At 33.5% G+C, this 21,429-nt stretch overlaps 1 protein-coding gene across 3 annotated transcripts in view; it reads left to right on the plus strand.

The window, feature by feature from the left end:
• Window positions 1-21,429, plus strand: part of LOC150083569 (bifunctional heparan sulfate N-deacetylase/N-sulfotransferase-like) — a 461,935-nt gene that overhangs the window by 405,048 nt on the left and 35,458 nt on the right. For all 3 annotated transcript variants that reach the window (XM_090377367.1, XM_090377366.1, XM_090377368.1), the window contains exons 5-8: window positions 5,207-5,410; window positions 10,460-10,674; window positions 11,663-11,904; window positions 14,743-14,946. In XM_090377367.1, the coding sequence (XP_090233493.1) occupies window positions 5,207-5,410; window positions 10,460-10,674; window positions 11,663-11,904; window positions 14,743-14,946 (865 nt within the window). The remainder of the gene's footprint in view (window positions 1-5,206; window positions 5,411-10,459; window positions 10,675-11,662; window positions 11,905-14,742; window positions 14,947-21,429) is intronic.

The following is a 21,429-nucleotide window of genomic DNA, read 5'->3' on the forward strand; positions in this document are numbered from 1 at the left end:
CCCAAACAAGTGATAACTAGTGAACTCGGTATACTACACAGGGCAACTAGCCCACAAAAATTAAGAAAAAAAATTATATGGTGTTGGATTTCAACCACTTCTGGAATATTAATTCCCAAAACATTTGTTGAAATACGTAGTGTAATTAATGAAACAAATTTCCAATCCCTGCATTTATGACTCTTAAACTCAATAATTTAATATTAACTTCTAAAATTTCCACAGGATTTGGGGGGGGGGGTTAAAGAAAATTATTACAGTTTTCAATTTTAGATCTCTCTCAAATTTTTAAATTAAAGAAAAGGTCAGTTTAGGCCATGAAAGTTTTGAAAATAGAATTTATATAGAATAATAGGAACTGTCCTGGTCCCAAATTAGAAAATACACTTTTCCAAATGGAGCATTAATCTGAATAAAAATAAAAAAAATTTGATTTCTAAAATTTCCACAGGTTTCCCAGTGGGGGGGGGGGGTTACATTATATACATTTTTGGTATGTCAGGATAAAAGTTTTAAAAATTTTTGACCCGATATCTAAATTAAAACAGTGATATTTTTGAATTCATTATCGAATTTTGTTATCAGGTAGGGTTGGGTTTTGTTTCGGAGAAAGAAATCCCAGGGTCCTGAGCTGGATGTCATCATTATTCTCTTTCTTGGTGATTCCTTACTACCTCTCTCAGGGTAACTTGGGAATTTTTTTGGCTGGTGCAGCATAAGCTTCAGGCTTACTTGCACCATATGGATAATAATAATAATTTCTGCTTGGTTAATAGTTACACTGGATAGAATGAACTTAAAACTTTCGATTTAGTGTATCAGAAATTTCAAAAAAAAAAAAAAAAAAACCATAAAAAATTTGTAAAAATTTTATTTAATATACCAATAAATATAATTTAAAACATGGAGAAGTCTATTTTCTTAAAAGAAACTTAACAGTGTTGCCACATTATGTTTTTCTCAAATGTCCTAGTGCTTTTCACTATCTTAAGGCTATAAAAAAAAGAGAAAAGTTTTGTTTCTTTCCTTTTTTAAGGAATGGGAAACTTCTTTATCCTGAAATCAATATCTTTTAGTTGCCTGTAACTCATTTAACTTTATTTTTATAAAATCAAATTGAATTATGTTTTGGATTGATTTTGTATTCCATGAATAGCTCTACCAATAAAAGACTTCTTGGAAATCATGTAATAAAGAGTGCTTACTACTTTTAATGGTGTTTATTTTAATGCTGATTTTGGTACCTGGTTGATTTAAATGACTTAGTGCCTTCCCAAACACTGTAAGGAATACTAATGAGTAGTAATTAAAGTGCATCTGTTATCTTAATTAGCAACTTTGATAGTGTTTCAAGAGACTTTTGATATTCATTAATTAGAAAACTTTGGTGGTTACATGGCAACTTTTAGTGCCCTGCTGCCCTGGAAATGCCAGAACGTGTAGTTGTTTCATTAAATGAAAGGTAGTTAATGTCATCATGAATATTGAAAAGCTAATGGAAACATCATTACTCTTCATAAAGGAACATGTGAAATTGAGTAATAATAGAGTTGTATTGGCAGATGGTATTATTTCTGTCATGATGAAGCACTGAGAAAAATCATATTAAACTAAAAAAATTGTAAATTTATCATGTGACAGTTATATTTACAATGAACTATATTTTAATAGTATTACCTTTCTTCCTTTCATTAAGGAAAGTGTTTCTTGTCACTCCTAACATCAAACAGCTCATATTCATTAATTTTACTAATCAAAAGTGTTTGTGCTTGAAACCAAAAGTTCATTACAGTTAGGAGAAAACTGACATGTTTGTTATATTGGATATAGCTACTTCATTAACAGTTTTTAGACACGTCAGTATTTTTGCTTTCAGGATATTAGTATTAGTAATGGCCGCATGATGCAAGAAAGCCTATGGCTTATGCTGCACCAGCCAAAAAAAAAAAATAAAAAAAATAATAAAAAATAAATAAATAATAATAATTAATAAAAAAAAAAAAAAAAAAAAGGAAATTAAACCTATCATCCTATGCGCTTCCCTTACCCGAAAGTACTATCCAGATGACCTTTGAATTTCCCCAAACTGTCGGCCTCTACCACCCATGAAGGCAACTTATTCCAGTAATTTATAACTCGCTGGCTAAAATAAAACTTCCTGCAGTCCAATCTAAACATTTCCCCCCGTAACTTGAATTTATGTCCCCTAGTTCTAGCATCATTTATAATGCTAGAAAAATGAATCTTGATTCATTCATCAGTAAAATGAATCTTGATTCATTTTACTGATGCCTCTCAGAGCCTTAAACACCTCAATCAAATCTCCTCTAAAGTGTCTAGTTTCCAAACTCTGCAACTCACATATTCGAAGTCTTTCTTCATAAGGACGCCCTTTTGCCGATCTCACCAGGCGAGTTACCCGTCTTTGCACCCTTTCAAGAAGCTCGATGTCTTTCTTTAGGTGCGGTCTCCATACTTGAACACAGTATTCCAAGTGTGGTCTAACATAAATCTTATATAATGGGATTATCGCGTCCCTATCTCTACTTGCAAAAGTTCGATAGATCATCGATAGGACACCATGGACCTTCCTTGCAACCTGTTTACAATGCTCGGAGAATTTCATGTCTGACCGTATCGTAACACCCAAGTCCCTTTCCTCCAGTACTGGGTTTAGTTGAACTCCACCAAGTGAATAAGATATTTTGGGATTACTGTTTCCCAGGTATAATACCTTACACTTTGTTGGATTAAAGCATAGCTGCCATTTTTCTGACCATTCCTGAAGTCTATCTAGGTCTCTCTGAAGAAGCTCAGCTTGACAATGATCATTAACTACTCTACCAATTTTAACATCATCTGAAAATTTAGACATCACGCCCTCTATCCCTTCATCAATGTCGTTTATGAAAATTAAAAGCAACAGTGGTCCTAATACTGATCCTTGGGGAACCCCACTTCTTACATCAACCCAATCTGAGGAATAGCCATTTATCACAACCCTCTGCCTCCTGCCCTGAAGCCATCCTTCTATCCATCTAAGGATTTTCCCAGTGATTCCAACCTGTTCTAGCTTATAAAGCAACCGCTCATGTGGGACTGAGTCAAAAGTTTTGCTGAAATCTAAATAAACAATGTCGAAATTATTCCCTAAATCCAGCTCGTGAGTGACCCTTTCGAAATAGCGAACCAGATTTGTTAAACATGATTTTCCCTTTACAAAACCATGCTGAGTATCCTTGAGAATTTCAATTCGATCCAAATGATCCTGAATTCCACCCTTGATCATTGCCTCCATGATTTTCCCTACTACTGAAGTCAGACTGACAGGTCGATAATTTCCAACTTCACTTTTAGAGCCACCCTTATGTATGGGAGATACATTTGCACTTTTCCAATCCAAGGGAATCTCCCCAGAGTCTAGTGATGCTCACATAATTAGCCTCAATGGTTCAATGCACTCGCTTGCCGCCTCCCTTAAGATTATAGGGTATGTTCCATCAACTCCAGGAGCCTTACTGGTCTGTAGGCTCGAAAGTTTTTTCATTAAATTTTTCATTATATGAAATATAACAGAAGAATTTCATTGCACATTTATTCCAAAATTTATTTAGTGCATTCAACGACATTTCAATGTTATTTTTAATAGTATTATATACAGCAATACCTCGCTTAGCACGGCTTCAAACAGCACGAGTTTCACTATAACATGGTTTTCAATTAAGTTTAAGTCAAAAATGTACTGTACATATTAAAACTCATTCAATAGCCTAGACATGTACTCTACATATATGCTGTATTGTTGTAACCTAGGAACGCGTACATATATGCTGCGGTGCCAACTCTATTGTCTCATATGCGCCAGTAGCTTCCCTCGGGCAGTCACTAGCAAAGTGCAACAGTGTTCAGTATTCTTAATTCCATCCTGACAAGACGACATGATAGCTTTTCATTTCACAATTTATTTTTTACTCCTTTAAACACGATCGAAAATATATTTGCATCTTGGCTAGAAATCGCTGCCAACAAAATGCATTCTGTTTGGCAGCATGTTTTGCCCCATTTGGCAAATTATTTCACTTGTTTTGAATTACGAATTCAGACAATTGCCAAAGACATTGTGAAGATCGGAAAAGACTTGTGATTTTAAACTTTTTGACACTGTCAATGTACGTGACTGCATTGACTCACATGCAAATGACTTAGATGATGCAACTCTCCTTGAAATTGACGAGCAAACTGCATATGAAGAAGAGGAAAACAATTCTGAAGTGGCACCAAAAAAATTTTCAACAGAAGAATTGGATAAAGTTTTTTTTTTGGGGGGGGGGTTGACATGGCCTGCAAGGCGATTATGAATGGAGATCCGGATTTGAATGTAGCATCAAGATACGGCAAATTTTACAAGATGGGTTTTGATGCTTCTTTTTTTCGGCGTAAAGTTTTTGACTGCACCTTAAGGTGCAGTCAAAAACTTGTATGCCGAGAAAAAGAAGAGATGACTTCACCGGACTTTATTATTGAAATACCTAAATAAACAATAAAGCTTTTTTCTCATCTCTAATGATGTTACCTTTCATTAATAAAATTTTTGCAATATTTTTAATTTCAAATCCTTTTAATTGGCTATCAACTGCAAATTGTTTATAGATTTATTATAATTTGTTTATAGACTGCTTCTCTGGTACACATTGAATTAAAACCCATTATAATTATACTCAATCAGCACTGTTTCACATAACACAGAACAGTTTCGGTACCAGTTATCAGTGCTATGTTGAGGTATTGCTGTATATTTTTTTTCCCTTCCTTCTCTGTCTCTCTTCCAGAAGCATTTCATGTATAGATTTAGTGGGATGTCCAAACTGCTATATGTTTATGGTTCTTAATCATTCTTCACCTTTTTTTTTTTTTTTTTTTTCTTGAGAAAGTTAGTCTTAATATTAACATTTGAAATTAACTTATTATTGGCATTGTTGAACAGACTGCTTCATTTGATTGTCATTTCAATACAGATCACCAGTTATTCTCTCCAAGTTGATTTAGTCTGTGGACTTTTCTGTACTGTATTTTGGTGTGTGCGTGTGTGTGTGTGATAGTGGCATAATATGTTTTATAAAGTCATATTATGAAACTGCAAAAAAAAATACAAGCATTTTAAAATTTAATAATTATTCTAATTTCTACAAATCTCTGATTTTACTAGCTTTATGAAAGTTCCTCGGCAGCCAACTTTCCGGTGTCACTCCCAGCCGGAGGGGGTAATTAATCCCCCTTATAATGGACCAGCTAATGTACATGCTTCTAGTGCCCAGCTGCGATTAGATGCTAAGGTTTTAGTATTTGTTGAAACCCAATACTCACATCTAGGGAGGCAGATATGTGAAATTCTTGAAGCAGGTCGTATCAAGTAAGTATGTTGCACAGTAATTTATTGATGAATAATTTGTATAGTAAGAAAAGTTTTTTTTTTTTTTTTTTTTTATGAAAACCCCAAACACGAGAGGTATTAGAACCTATAGTACTTAGTACTGTGCTTGAGTTGGAGGGTGAGAAGATGAAAGAAGATATTTGTTGACATTAGACTTGAACTTCTGTAGACTAATTTTCAGGAAATACATACGAAGGAAGGTTGTTCCAGAAAATGGCAGTTGAATGAATAAACCAAGAAGATGAAAAGTTGGTTCTGTGAGTTTGAAGTTTGACAGTAAATGGATGTTGGTTGGTGGCGGCACGTGTTCGGACTGTTTTGAAAGAGAGAGCGAGAATTATAGAAGCCAATTTAGAAGAACAGTGCCCATGGAAGTATCTGTATAAAAGGCATGTAGCAGAAACAGTACATCTATGAGACAGCGAGTGGAGAGACTCTGTTAGAGAGGAGTCATTAATTAACCTTAACTGCCCTCTTCTGAATGGAATCTAGAAGCCTGAGAGAGGTTTTTGGGGGCTTTGCCCCAGATATGGGAACAATATTCTATGGTAGGGCGGATTTGTGATTTGTACAGAGTGAACAGCTGTTTGGAAGAAAAGTAACGCTCTGTATCTAAAAAACCAAGTTTTTTTAGATACAGAGGAAGCAATATTTGTAATGTGTTTGTGCCAAGAGAGATTTGAAGTCGGGGTAATCCCCAAAAGAGATATATCATTTTGTCTAGAAATTGGAGTGTCACCAAAGATAAACATAGGAGCAGAAGAATCCTTTTTTGCGAGATATAAGACAAAACTGAGTTTTAGAAAGATTGAAATCAACTAAGTTGTCTTTGCTCCCACTGGAGAATTACCTGGAGATCGGCATTTAAGGAATTGGTAGTGGATATTCGAGAAGTTGGAGTTGATTGAGCAGGGCAAGGTTTCTCAAAATGGAAAGTGAAATGCAATGTGCTATCATCGGCAAAACTATGGATAGGATTTCTAGTCAATGGAAGAAGGTCATTAATATACAAGAGGAAAAGAGTGGGGGAAAGAACTGAACCTTGGGGATACCAGAATTAGTAGAAAAGTTAGAAGACAGAGAGCCATCTACCATCGCCCTCACTGAGCGATCAGAGAGAAAACTGGATAACCAATTACAAAAAACAGTTAGCAAACCATAGGATGGAAGCTTGTTTAGGAGACCTTTATGCCAAACACGATCGAAAGCCTTTGAGATATCAAGAGCAGCTACTTGTGTTTCCCCAAACTTTTCCATTGAATAATAGTTAAAGTGCAATAATAGTTTAATATTTTGAATAATTCTCTTAAGAACCAAAATGCAAGAGCTCATTCAGTGAAAGGCTGAAATCGGTTTTTTTTTTTTTTTTTTTTTTTTTTTTAATATAGAAATGATTAGTTTATTGTCATTTTCTTATGTTACCTGATTGCTTATTCTTGCTTTCCCAATCATGAATTCATTCATATCAAGCTACTTTCTTGAATTTATTATGGATATAATAAATACAGAATAAGATACAGCTTTTCATGTCTCATATAGTAAAAAAAAAAAAAAAAAAACAGCAATGCAAGTTTACAAGAAGTTTAGGCTCCTCCGTAGCCAGGAGGGCAGAGCAGCAGTGCATAGCACATGCTTCTTGATTAGACCGGGGTTCGAGCTCATGACTACCAAATACAGAGGATGTGGAAAGGTCAGGGAATGACCACCGCATATCCTCAGAGCAATATGGCCTTAGTTGCTAATGCTCCTAAAACCCAAATAACAACAACAACAAGTTTATTACAACGAGGAAAAAAAACAAGAATATGAACAGGATTTCTATAAAGTTCTGTTTACATTCTGGCACAACCACTAGGTCAGAGGAGTTTACAATTAATCGTTTCGGCAATGAACACAGTTATTAGCCATATTTAGCAGTCATTTATTATTAGCCATATTTAGCAGTCATTTAGGCTTGAACTATAGTCCACTCAAATGTGTATGCTTATGCACTCTTGTGCTTGACCACTCAAGTACTGCCAGGAGTAATTTAAAGACACTAGCATCATTTGAAAAAAAGCTTTGAAGGTTGTGATGCCAAAAGTCCATTTTAATTGAGAAAATGTTAAATGCAACATCTGTAACTGTGTAAAATACTGGCAAATGACGCAAGAAAGCAAGCTTATACAGCATCAGCCAAAAAAAAAAGTTCATCCGCTTTAATACTTTGTCTGATTTGTCCTTGAATATATTCAAACTACCCATTTTCACAATAACAGATAAAAGTTTGTTTCAACAGTCACCTGCCTGCTGGCTGATGGCAAACTTCCACATGGTTCTGCAACCCTGCTTCCTCAATTTGAATTTATGCTCTCTCATATGTATAGTCTGAGCAAGAGGAAGAATCCTTTTATCTTTGGATGGCTTGTCAAAAAAAATTTAACATCCTAAGAGCCATCCTCCACTATATCCTAGCATGCTGATAGAAGCTTCTCCTTGCATCTGCTTTAGAACCTTAATTCAGTTCCCCTTGGATTATGGATCACCAGTCTATGACTTCCCAAGGAAAAGTTCTCTGTTACTTCTGAATACTGTCCAGTATAGTGTCCTCAGGATAGCTGTGGGAGCCTTTAGAATGCCTCCAGTCCACAGCCATTTGTATTGAGGCAAATAAACCCTCTCTGCACCTCGGGAAAAATTCCTTACTGTGTAACTATGTGGTAGAAATTAAAAGTATTCCAACTCATCCCAGCTGGGAGTACCTGTTTGCCACATGTCTATCAAAATGTTGCTACTCCTGAACCTCCCTAGACCCCATTTTCACCTCTTGGTGACAATTTCTTTCTCATATAGAGAAAATGCTCGCTAGAAAACAGCTACATGAAGCACATTTGGAAATCTCAGAGAAACTACATATTTATACTAGTGCTCCCAAAACAAATGCAGCTGTAAGTGCTGCAGCAGTTTCTTCCACCCTCTCAGTAGCTGTGTCTCTTCCTACTGGATGTAGCATCTGTACTACAGAATTGTGCACAATGAAACTAGCCCTAGATAACATAAACAATCACCATTTCAAGCAAGCTCTTGATATATACATACTCCTTGAGCGTACTTTTTTCTTCCTCTCATTCCATTCTGAAACCGATTTGATCTAAATTATGTCGCTATCAAACATCCAACTAGATGGTCACCTTCTGCTAGATTCCTGGTCATGTGGGCATCCCGTATAATGAATCTGTGGATCATGCAACTAAACATCCCTACACTGAGTCTTCCTACCACCTGAAAGTGCCCTACACTGACTACAAATCCATTATTAAAACAGAATATAGGAATCACTGGTTTCAATTGTGCCAAACTGAAATCAGTAATAAATTCCTGCAAATAAAAAAAATAAAAAATTGCTGATGTGGACATCTAGTTTCGGGAGAAGCAGCTTAAAAGTTATTCTGGCAAACCCTCATCAGTGTTCTTTCTGCCAATCCCAGCTAATAATCAAGCATATTCTCATTGAGCCTCCTCAACAATCGAATATCCGGAAATCTATTTTTAGCTCTTTATCCAACTTGCAGGAACTGTTAACTTTATTGCACATTCTTGGCAGTGATGCAAATTTTGAAGAACTGTTTCAAAATTTGAAATGAATAAATTTGTGTAATCATCTCTGATAATCATAGTATGGAAGATTTAGTCATAAGTAAATCATGAACAGTCACAATATAGCCCAGGAGGCCCTTGTGTCAAAAACTCAAATCAGCCTTTATCAATATCATTAATAAATATAGAAAACAACAATGGGTCTAGTACTGAACCCTGGAGGACTCCACTAATATTATTAGTCCACAAAGAGCAGTATCCATTGATAATCACTCTCTGTCTGCTGCCACTCAACCATCGGGCGTCTCTGTAGCCAGGTGGGCAGGAGCAGCAGTGCGTAGCACACGCTTCTTGATTAGACTGGGGTTCGAGCCTGTGACCACCAAATACGGAGGAAGCGGTAAGGTCAGGAAATGACCACCGCATATCCCCGTAGCAATATGGCCTTAGTTGCTAATGCTCCTAAAAACCAAATAACAAACAAACTCAACCATCCATTTGTCCATAGCAATAACCTTTCCTTAATGCCACGCTTCTCCACTTTGTACTGCAGTCTTATGTGCAACAGTCTCAAAAGCTTTCCTGAAATCCAAGTATATGATATCAGAATTATTTTTTGCATCCAATTAATAAAAGATGAGTTAAGCTCAAGGTGAATGGATGCTTCATCATTACCTGTTTTCTCATGCAGTCAATGTGTTTTGTACCCACCATGTGATGTCTTCCTGTTTCTGACAAATAAAGCTCAGCAGACACCACGTTGAAACCAAAGAGGAAGTCTAAAAGTCATGCAATCATATTTTGAAGGCAGCATCCAAGAATGGCATCAAAATTTCTTTTAAAGATGAAAGGGAAATTTGGATAAGTATATTCAGTTAAAGAAAAATAGTTTGAAAAGAATTATAGCAACATTGACCTGAATAACTTGAATTTATTCAAGTTTTTAATAAAATCTGTCTCTCTCTCGTGCATGCATACATTCCTTGATCAGCCCATACCAAATATACCACATACAAGTTTTCAAATAAGTAGGTTTTCACTTATATATTAACAGTAAAAGTTAATTTGGTGTATCAGTGCTCTTTGCCAAAATATTGTATAACCAACTAAACAGAAAATTATTTATTTTGAAGGTTTATTATAATGTAAATGGAAACAAAAAGGCTTTATTAAAGACTGATATTTATGCAGTTTCTTATAGTAATGACATAATGCTCCCTGAGACACTTATTTGCTTGAAACACTATCTTACAGTAATTATGTTGTTTATAGTTACAGGTAGTATAAAGTGAATTATTTTGAATAGTTTTCGTTTAACAAAACCTAAACAGAATTTCATTTGAAACTTCCACTTAGTTTTAATTAATACTTTACATTGGAACTTTTATGCTTTTGATATTTAAAATAATAATAATAATAAAAAAAAAGCATTCTAATTGATTTTACTTTCAGGTACAAAATGGAAATTGCTGGGAAGAGTCTGCCATTACTTACAAATTTAGATAAGGGAAAATTTGCAGTTATTGTATTTGAAAATTTAGAAAAATATTTAAATATGGACAAATGGAATAGAGAACTATTGGACAAATATTGTCGAGAGTACAGTGTTGGTATCATTGGATTTATAAAACCAAATGAGGAAAGTTTAGTTGGAGCACAGTTGAAAGGTAAGCCAGTCATTAAGTGATTGTTAAACAACCATTTCTTTAAATAAGAAAGTGTGTGTGTGTGTGTGTGTGTGTGTGTGTGTGTGTGTGTGTGTGTGTGTGTGTGCACAAAATTATTTTGTGTGCTTACACATACACACTGACCTAGAATAACTTAGCTATGGTTCCCCAACTTCCAAGATGAAATTGCAGGTTGTGCATCTTGAATACAAGAAGGATGGAGATTTGATGATGGTTACGGCAGCAATGACATCAACTACAGCGGGGCATTAAAAATATATATGGAGTGGAATTGTCAGCAACATTGCCTGGCCTCTCTATGAGGGAGCATTACTTATTTGAGGTATAATGAGACAGGCAACTTGTGAAGGAATTCACAATATGAGATGTTATGTAATTACTTATGCCACTGCACAACATCAATTGGTTTATTGTGTGTAGAAATTATGCCATTGCACTAACTTATGACATTAAACTCTTCTCACAGTCTGAGTCTTTTAGCCTCAAACCCTCTTGTTGTCCATTAACTCTTGCTGTGCTTACTTAATGCATAATAATAATTCTTGCCATTCAGAAGGTCTGAGAAGAGATACAACCAAATAGAATTTTGCTAACAATTTCGCTCCATATATTTTTTAATGTCCCACTGTAGTTGATGTTATTGCTGCCATATGTAATGAAGATTGCCATGCAGTCTTGCATAATTCTTGTGACAGTTGACTAAGCCTTTAATATTCTTTCCTTTCTTCATGGTTCCTTTCCCTCCTATGCACATGTTTATGACCACTACTCCAAATAAAATATCAAAAATTATTCAAAAGTATTATGAAGAAAAACTACCTTCAAAAGCAGTGCTGCTTATTCAGATCACAATAGTGTTATACCATGCAGCATTCCATGTTGTGATTGTGACTGAAGGTAACCTTGTATTTATGACTGTTTAGTAGATTCATTTTTTTAAAATGATTTCTTCTACTTTTTTTTTTAGGTTTTCCTTTGTTTGTGCACACAAATTTAGCACTACGAGATTGTCAGTTGAATCCCAATTCTCATATATTGAGGCTTACAAGAGCTGGAGAAGTGTATTTTGGTAATCTGCATGGTGAGGACTGGACAGTGTTTCAACCCAATCACTCAACATATGAAGCCCTAGCTTTGGCACGTGCTCAGTCATTTCATCCATCATTAACAGCAGAAGGAATAAATCCACTTTTAATCACTGTGATACAGGTAAGTGGTCTAAGAAACTCAACAGCTTAAGTTTACAAATTCCAAATTATTTAATTACACTCTTATGAAATTAAGCTCATATTTCGAACTCTATTCTTGAAAATATAATTTTTAAGGCTGTTCAAGAAACACTTAAACCAATTATAATTTAAAAAGTTTTATTATTTTGACAGAAATCTTCAAGATTGCCTCTGCTGACTGTAAATTTTAAATTATTCCTAGTGTGTTATTTTTAAATTAATTTTTGATTTATTATAAAATTTTTATCCAAAAATTATTACTTTATTCAAAGAATTTTCATGTAGTAATATAAATGAAATTCCTCACCAGAAAGATCATAGTGCTTCTCTTGTGACAATTACTATCAACTTAAGTGGTAGAGACAATGAAATCCCAAGAAATATATCACATAGCACTTGTATGTAGTATAATATTTTCTAACTTTCCAGATTCAACTTTAGAAAGAATAGTAGGGAAAATTTCTTTTCATTAAGTGATTTTGAAGTAGTCTTTAATTCCTTAAATTGAAGGACTTCCTATTTGGTTATATTGTTTATGTTGGCTAACATCTATTTTCAGAAAAGGTGCTAAAATCCCTGAGCAAATTACTAGCTTCCTCCTAGAAGCATAGAATAGCATTTTGAGAAAGCAGTGCTGAGTTTTGGTCACAGTGGTATAAATTTTAGGTAATGGGGACTGAGATTCAGAAATACGATTATGCTGTTAGCCACTCTGCATCTAGTAGTGTGAATCCCAAACAAGCAATGATGAAAAACTGTATAGATGTGCTGAAAGGAGTCTTTTGATGGGATTTGTTTCTTTTATTGAGAAGTCTTCTTGAAGTGGTATTCAGTTATCATTTGAAAGTTGTTTGAATTGTGAATCATATTTATGAATTTAAAAGTAGTTAAATTTAACAGTGAGATTTTGCTAGTTGCTAAATTATGAGCTTCAGAGCTATATTTAAATCATTACAAGAATGTGCTTATAGTAATAGTAGAGTCATGTGATGTAAGGAAGCAAGCTTATGTAGCATTAGCAAAAAAAAAAAAAAAAAAAACATTTCACACATCCATTCCCTTCCAGTTCCTCCCTGGATATATTTAAGCTATCAACTTCCACAACAACAGATGGAAGTTTGTTCCAGCAATCAACTACCCGCTGTGTAAAGGCAAATTTCCACACATCTATTCTACAACTCTTTTCTCAATTTGAATTTATGCTCCCTCGGGTTCGTCATCTGAGCAAGTGGTAGAATCCCATCAGAATTGAGCCTGCACAACCCATTCAAGGCCTTATAATGTCACCATAAATGAATTCCTCTTTTAACTTTTTTTTTTTTTTTTTTTTTCAAATACAAAAATGGTTCAAAAAGATGTTGTCTAATGTAATGTCTGAAAGATGTAATATTATTTTGTTTTCAGAAACCTGTTCAAATAACACTAACAAGTCTTATAGCAATTGTTACCTTTATTTGTTATCTTACATAATTATACTAATGATTGAAACTTTTTGTACCCCATACATTTGTAATAAAATTATCAAGGAAACACTAATTTCTAATGCAAAATATTAAAAATAATTTCAACACAAAACATCCTTTCCTGTATCACAAATCAATTTAAAACAACAAATACTGCAAAAACATATTATTCTTTGTGGGGGGAGGGGGGTAGTGTCAGGTACCCAAGAGATTTTGTAATTTGTTGCTTGAATATTCTATACCAAACTGTAGAATTTTGAAATAGGCAATGAATCATTGTGCTTTCTTTTAACGATACTGAGGTATGGCTGAAAAGCTGGTTGGTGTTTTTGGGATTCCTAGTATATTGACTGCTTTGGTCATAATGTGCGAAATTCATATGGGCCTATATGAATAACTATATGAAATATGGCAGAACTAGAGAAACATTTGGAGCGAGTGGATGGGTGAAATTAGAAGATTTGGTTTTTTTTTTTTTTTGGCTGATGCTAAAAAAAAAGCTTGCTTTCTTGCATCATGTGCCTATGCTAATGCTATATGCAATCTTTGTCATGTCATGGCGCCTCCGTAGCCAGGTGGGAAGGAGCAGCAGTGCGCAGCACACGCTTCTTGATTAGACCAGGGTTCGAGCCCGTCACCACCAAATACGGAAGATGCGGAAAGGTCAGGAATGACCACCGCATATCCCGGAGCAATATGGCCTTAGTTGCTAATGCTCCTAAAAACCAAATAACAACAACAATAACAATAACAATCTTTGTCATGTGTGTTATGTCTGTAAAAGTGTACAGATCTCTCCAAATGAGTCAAGTGCTGAACTCACTATACTGTCACAGAGAATAGCTTGAGAATAGAAAGACTTTTTTGTCACTTGGGATTATCAAATTATTATACATTTGGATTGAGAATTCATCTGATAAATTTCACTTTTATCATTTAATGTCCCTAATTTTTGCTGAACAAAATGTCACTAAATATTTACTCTCTTTGGATAACACACTAGAGGCAGCTCCTTAAACTTGTAGATGCAGTATTTTAAAAATGTTTGTTATTAAAAATCATGGCAGAAAAGTAAATTTATAATTTTGTAAGGGTTGAAACATGAAATACCACACAACTGGTATATTGTTAAATGCTTTCACAAATTGTATAATTTTCTTTAGGACTATGAGAAAATGCTATTTTAATTAAGATTGTTAAAAAAATTAAGTATTTGGAATGAGTATTTATTTCTTGAATATATTGTTATGCTTTTATATTGAAAATTGCAGTACATTAATATTTATTTTTATTGTGTAAATCCATAAATCTATTTGTGTGTGCATTACAGAATAAAATCATTTACTTTATTTCAGGATCGTGGAAGATATGATGGTATTCAGAGATTGTTGTTTGGTAGTGGATTTAAGTTCTGGCTTCACAAATTGCTGTTTCTTGATGCCATATCATATTTGTCCCATGGAAAATTAAGTCTTCCTTTACAAAGGTTCATTCTCATAGATATTGATGATATATTTGTAGGGGAGAGGAATACGAGAATGAAACCTGCAGATGTTTTGGTAAGAATATTTTTCTAAACTAGTTAAATAATTGTTGTTTGTTATTTGGTTTTTAGGAGCATTAGCAACTAAGGCCCTGTCCGCATCCTCCGTATTTTGGTGGTGACGGGCTCGAACCCTGGTCTAAATCAAGAAGCGTGTGCTACGCACTGCTGCTCCTTCCCACCTGGCTACGAAGGTGCCTTAGTTAAATAGTGTTTAAGTAATTAAGTACTAGAACTGTCATGTTAACAAATACTTTACTGCCTGAACATATTCTACTTGCTCACAAAAATTATGCAAAATAACAAAATTGCAATACAGAATTAGGTAGGTTGGTCCATAACCTAGGGTATGTTTTCCAAAAAGACCTAAATATATTATTCATTTGGTCAAAAAAGTCTATATTTTGGCACTGGTATTGTTTTTTTATAAATTGGTTAGGCCACATCTGGAGTATTTTACGATATACAGGGTTTAGAGGTTGCACCATAGAAAGAGTATAAAGAAGAGCTACCATTATACTTGTATAATGGAAATTTATACTGGTATAATGGTAGCTCTTCTTCTTTACCACCGTTATACTGGTAAGTCCTAAAGAAAGACTATAATTTTTGATATACACAGCTTGGATATTAGGCATCTGTCAGGTGAGCTTTTTGAAGTTTTTAAAGCTTTTAAAGGGTCAGAGTAAGCTCAGTTCCTGGGGGGAAGGGAATTTTTTTTCTTTCTGAAGAGACCAAGGTAGCATAGTAGTAAACTTAGTGATAATATGAAAAGGTTTTGAAAATCTGGATTATTATTGATAATAAATTTCTTCTGAGCACTCACTTAACAGAAATAAAACCTTAAATATAATTCTTATATACGGTTAAAATATATTAGAAAATATAAAAAATAGTACTCACATAAACTATAGAATTATGCATAATAAATTAATATAAACAAAATCTAAAGCAAATAAAATGTGCATTATACGGTAGCTTCTCGTAGTATATGCTACCTTCTTCAAACTGTCAAGAAAAATTACAGTAGCAGGTTTATAAATGAATACAAGGAAGGATTCTTCAGTTATTTTTACAGCATGAAACTTGAAATTGGTTCCTCGTATGTTTATTTATTTATTATTATTTTTTTTTGTGGTATTTCATCTGCCTTTGTTCAGTTTCCATTTTAGCTTTGTTGAATCTCCTTCAGAACAGTGGTCTTTTTGAATCTCTCTTACAGTTAATTTCCTCTCTTCTTACAAACATAAAATTGATATTTCAGTTATAAACAAATTGTTCATTATGCTAGCCATGCATTAAATACATTATTTGTCATATGCCGTTGATGTTTGTTTTTATGTTCATGAAGCTAACCCATGCTGATATCAACTCAGTTTCTAGCCAGAAAAATAGGATTCTTCTGAGGTGTTTTTTTTTTTTTTTTGGAATACATTTCCCTCTTTGGTTTAGCCATTAATTTCCAAAAAACTAAGTATATTTAGTTCTGTTTGGGACATTCATCCTCTTCACTTAACCTCGGGTTACTTATGTGGGGTAGTTCAACTCTAGTTGATTATGTTAAGTTCCTTGAGGTCATCTGGTTCTAGATTTTCTTTTCAGAAGAAATGTGAGCAAGTTAAACTTTCTCTTTTAAGAGCATTCTAGTTGTCGAAAATTGATTTATTATATTTTATTTTTTTATCACTCACGACATGCTTCAGTTGTCTGGTCATCTGCTGCAAAAACAGTATTACAATCCCTCTTCTCAGTGGAATTCTTCGTCTTAAAATAGTTATTTTAGGCGAGAGGTCTTCTACTCTTCCATATGCACCAATTCTGTCATAGTTTATATACACAGCCTAGACTATAGCCTGTATTCTGTCCTGGTCTTAACAGGATTGAGAGAATGAATACGTTCTTCATTAGTGCTGTTAGTTTGCTCATAAATGAATACAGGATGGAGGCATTTTGCAATGCTCTGAAAATGGCTGTTATAAAAAGATTCTTGGAACTTTTCCGTCCTTAGCAAATTATTTCATGCTATTCTAAAATTAGTATCATTTAGTTTCATGCTGTGTTTTTCATCCATTGTACAGCCCTGTAGAACAGGGGTCCCCAACCTACGGCCCGCCAGATGATTTCATCCGGCCCGAAAGACTATTTCATCCGCCTCGTGAAATCTATTCTATAGAAATCTTTTTTGATTGCTACATATCGTATATAAGGATATTTTTAATCAAAATATAATGTAAATGCATCCAAATATAATTTTGTAACATTGTTGCAACTCTGTGCGCTTCCACTTGGCAGCAGTGTTTCTTGCGATGTCGAAAATCCCAACAGTGCGAGTGCCCAAGGCTATAAGTTTATAGCCTCGAGTATTTCCGGCAAACACGAGTTGTCAAAAAGTGAAATAGTAAATTTAAAATAAGCGACTGTTAAAACAATTGCTAAACACTAATCTAAATATTAATCAAGTAAGTATGAGTAAAAGAATTGTATGCAATGCATTCTTTGCAGTTTGCAATGTAAATACGAGTACACGTATTAATCTTTCTCCTGGTCAGCTATTCTCATTCAGACCGTAGTTGTTGGGCCACTGCACCGATTATCATGCGCAACAATTTATTAGTGCTATTTGTATAAATGCATATTATTTTTAATTTTATTTAACTTTGAATTTTTAATTTTAATTTTAGCGAATCAAGATGTCAAGGAAAAGAAAAATTGATTCCGAATGTCGTGTCTTCAATGAACTTTGGTTGATTAATTATTTTTTTATAAGTTACAATAACCGATATACCTGCCTTATATGTAAGGAAGCAGTTTCTGTGTTGAAAGAATATAATTTGAAACGGCATTATACGAGAAAACATGCCTCAACTTACGATAAACTTCAAGGAGAGTTGCAAAACAAGAAATTACAAGAGCTGAGCTTTGATTTCAAAAGGCGACAACAACAGGTGACATGTTTCACTAATCAGAATTTAAATTTAATTAGAGCTAGTCTGCGAGCATCTCAAATCATTGCTGAAGAAGGGAGGGCTTTTACTGATGGCAAGTTTGTGAAAAGAGTGTGCCTATCAATTGCTGAAGAAATATGCCCTGATCAAGTTAAGCACTTCGCTGCTATAAGTTTATCAGCGTCAACTTTAGCAAGAAGGATCGAAGACTTGTCTGCTAATGTTAAAGATCAGCTGAAACAAAAAGTTACAGATTTTATAAATTTTTCGATTGCAATTGATGAAAGTGAAGATATTACCAACACAGCACAGTTACTCATTTACATACGCGGTATAAATCAAAATTTTGAAGTCACAGAAGAACTGGCTGCACTTGAAAGCTTGAAGAATAGAACCTCTGGTGAAAACATATTTTATAGCGTATCAAAAGTGTTTGAAGACCTGCAGCTTGATTGGGAATTGTTGACAGCAATTACGACCGATTGTGCAAAGAATATGGTTGGAAAAAATATTGGTTTCATCGGCCATGTTAATAAATATTTTGATTCCAAAAACATCGAAAGACCTATGCAATTTCATTGTGTTATTCACCAGCAATCGTTGTGCGGTAAATTTTTGTATTCGAACTCAATCATGTCAACTATTTTATACACAAAAATGGCCTGAACCATCGTCAGTTTAAAATTTTCTTGGAGGAAATCGAAAGCGAATATGGTGATTTGTTGTATCATACGGAGGTGCGATGGTTGAGTTGCGATAATGTGTTAAAAAGATTTTTTCAACTCAGAACCGAAATAAACATATTCACAAATGAAAAATTAAAACCAGTCCCAGAATTAACAGACTAAATGGTTATGGGAACTTGCATTTTTAACAGATATTTGTGAACATTTGAATACATTGAATAAAAACTTCAAAATCACAATCTACTTGTAAATGACTTGTTCTACAATATTAAAGCATTTCAGACAAAATTAGATTTATTTAAAAATCAAATTGAACAAAATAATTTTTCCCATTTTTTGTGTTGTGAAAGTTTATATAATAACATGCCCAATTGTGATTTTTCTACCGACAATTTTGTCCAAAATCTTGAATTATTGATGGAAGCATTTGTTGATCGATTTGTTGATTTCGAAAACAATAGAAAATTATTTACATTATTTCAGAACCCATTTGATGTAAATGTTTCACAAATAGATAAAGATCTACAATTAGAAATCATAGATCTTCAAAGTAACGATAACCTGAAAACATTATTGAAAAATGAAACATTAATTAACTTTTATAAAACTTTGACAGAAAATGAATTTCCAGAATTAAAAAAATTAGCAAGAAGAATAATTTCTATTTTTGGTAGCACTTACCTATGTCAACAAACATATTCAAAAATGAAATATATAAAATCCAAACATCGATCAAGAATGACAGATGAACTTTTTAAGATTGGGAACTTATCTTTTTAAGATAAGCAAGACTTTTTAAGATTGGGAACTTCTACTATTAAACCTAACATTTCAATTATTGCTAAATCAAAACAACAACAAACATCTCATTGATTTGCTATTTCTGTAATATCAAATGTGATTATAATAATAAAAATTGTGATTTTTAATATGACTATGTCTTTATTTACAATAAATATCCCTTGTTTATAATTTTTTATAGTTTTTCTATCTTGTACACCCCGTTCGACCTGGTGAAGTTGCTAAAATTGTGTTTTTTGGTTTACAGTGTTTTTAGTCGTCAAAATTGCATCGACTCCGGCCCGCCATTTGTTATGAATTTTCTGTGTGACCCTCCGATGAAAAAGGTTGGGGACCCCTGCTGTAGAAAAGTCTATATTGGGTTATTACTTTTTTTTATGGATCTTAACAGTAAAGGAATTTACATAATAGATTCCTCATTTGAACCCAAATTCTTGCATTTGAACATGTGTTCAAATGCAAGTTTTAAATCTTTTGCTCTTCATAGTTCTCTGATCTAGAAAATGGAAGTGACTGTTAGTATCATGTTTATACTTTTGTGGCTGTAACTTAGTATTTTCATTTTTAGCATTATTAATTTTTTTTGATTTTTTAACAAATATGTAAAAACATAGCATTTTTTAAATATTTAAATTTTTTTATTAAAATTAAAAAATTACATACAATAAGCACTGCAATCCATTAAGAAAAGAAAAACTCTAAAAACAAACTTTTTCTAGGGGGGGAAAATTAGGCATTTGTTAGGTTCCACATGACTATGTTTGTAACAAATAGGGCTGCAAGCATTGCCTGGTTAATTTCTTTTGTGTATGCTTTTGAAAACCCAAAACTCAGGCCTGAAGATGGATTCCAGCATAGAAACCCAAAAGGTAGTCAATTTTATTTAATTATTAGGGATGTGTGGGTGTAATTGTCTCAGTTAAACCAATTTGATGTACAAATGTGATATTTATTTTATTTTATTAAGCATTATTACTTAGTTGTATTCCTATGTAATGTCCTTCCTGAGAAAATAAGAGTTTTTATAATTTTTTTGGGCCTGTAACTGGATATTATGGATAAATTTAGGAGATTTTTGTTGTAGAAGGCAGGATATAGCAATGATTTATAAATAAATCAGACTCGTGGATGTAGAATTTACAGTTGTTTAAATTTAATTTCTTGAGCCATTCAAAATTTGAGTGATCTCTAAGTTGCATAATGATTTAGATTCCTGTATTAAAGTGTGGTATTACTTATATTAAATTTTGTTATTTTGGATTAAGTTTGGTGATTAGTAACAAAGTATATCCATATTTCCATTTCAAGATGCAGCCCACCACACATTTCACTATTCAGTGTGGTTATTTTTTTGCAAAGAATTGATGATTGCTTACCTAGCTCGATAAGAAAAAAGGGCATAAGTCCTGCTTTTTACTACCAAAATAATTTATTTATGTATATATATATATATATGGCATAAACATTTCCTACTGTTGGCTATCTCCTGTTCTCTTTAATTTTGGAATCCACTTGAAATTGTTTGTGTTGGAATCTTTCTTGAGGCTTGCTTTTTTTTTTTTTTTTTTGCTTCATAATTTACATTGTTAAAATGCCAAACACATTTTCATAATCATGTGTTTAAAGGTGGTGAGCATTATACAGAAATAGTGAACTCTGAGTTAATAATAAACATTAGTTCTGTATTACAATTTTAAACCATTCTGTTCTACACTAGAATTGTTCATAACAAATGTGATATAAGAATATGTTCTTATTCTTCAGTACAGCAGAGTAGCACTAAAATGTATTTATCTACTTTATCCTTTTTTTTTTTACCATTGAAGAATAAATATTTGATGAAAAATTTTTGTTCTAACCTCATTAAATATTTGCACTGAACAGTATTCAGTAGAAAGACTGCTTATATCTTTAATTCCCTAAAGGAAATTATATCTAAGGCACACTTTAAGTTAACAAATTATTAAACAGAACTCTTGTAGAAAATATATGATTCATGAAATCATAGGTGTGCAGGTGTTTTGTATGCAGTATGGCATCAGAATGCATGTAATATGAAGCATCCTG

This window comes from Mastigoproctus giganteus, chromosome 7, assembly GCF_048544385.1.
Source record: "Mastigoproctus giganteus isolate SK-2022 chromosome 7, ASM4854438v1, whole genome shotgun sequence".
Classification (NCBI taxonomy): domain Eukaryota; kingdom Metazoa; phylum Arthropoda; class Arachnida; order Uropygi; family Thelyphonidae; genus Mastigoproctus; species Mastigoproctus giganteus.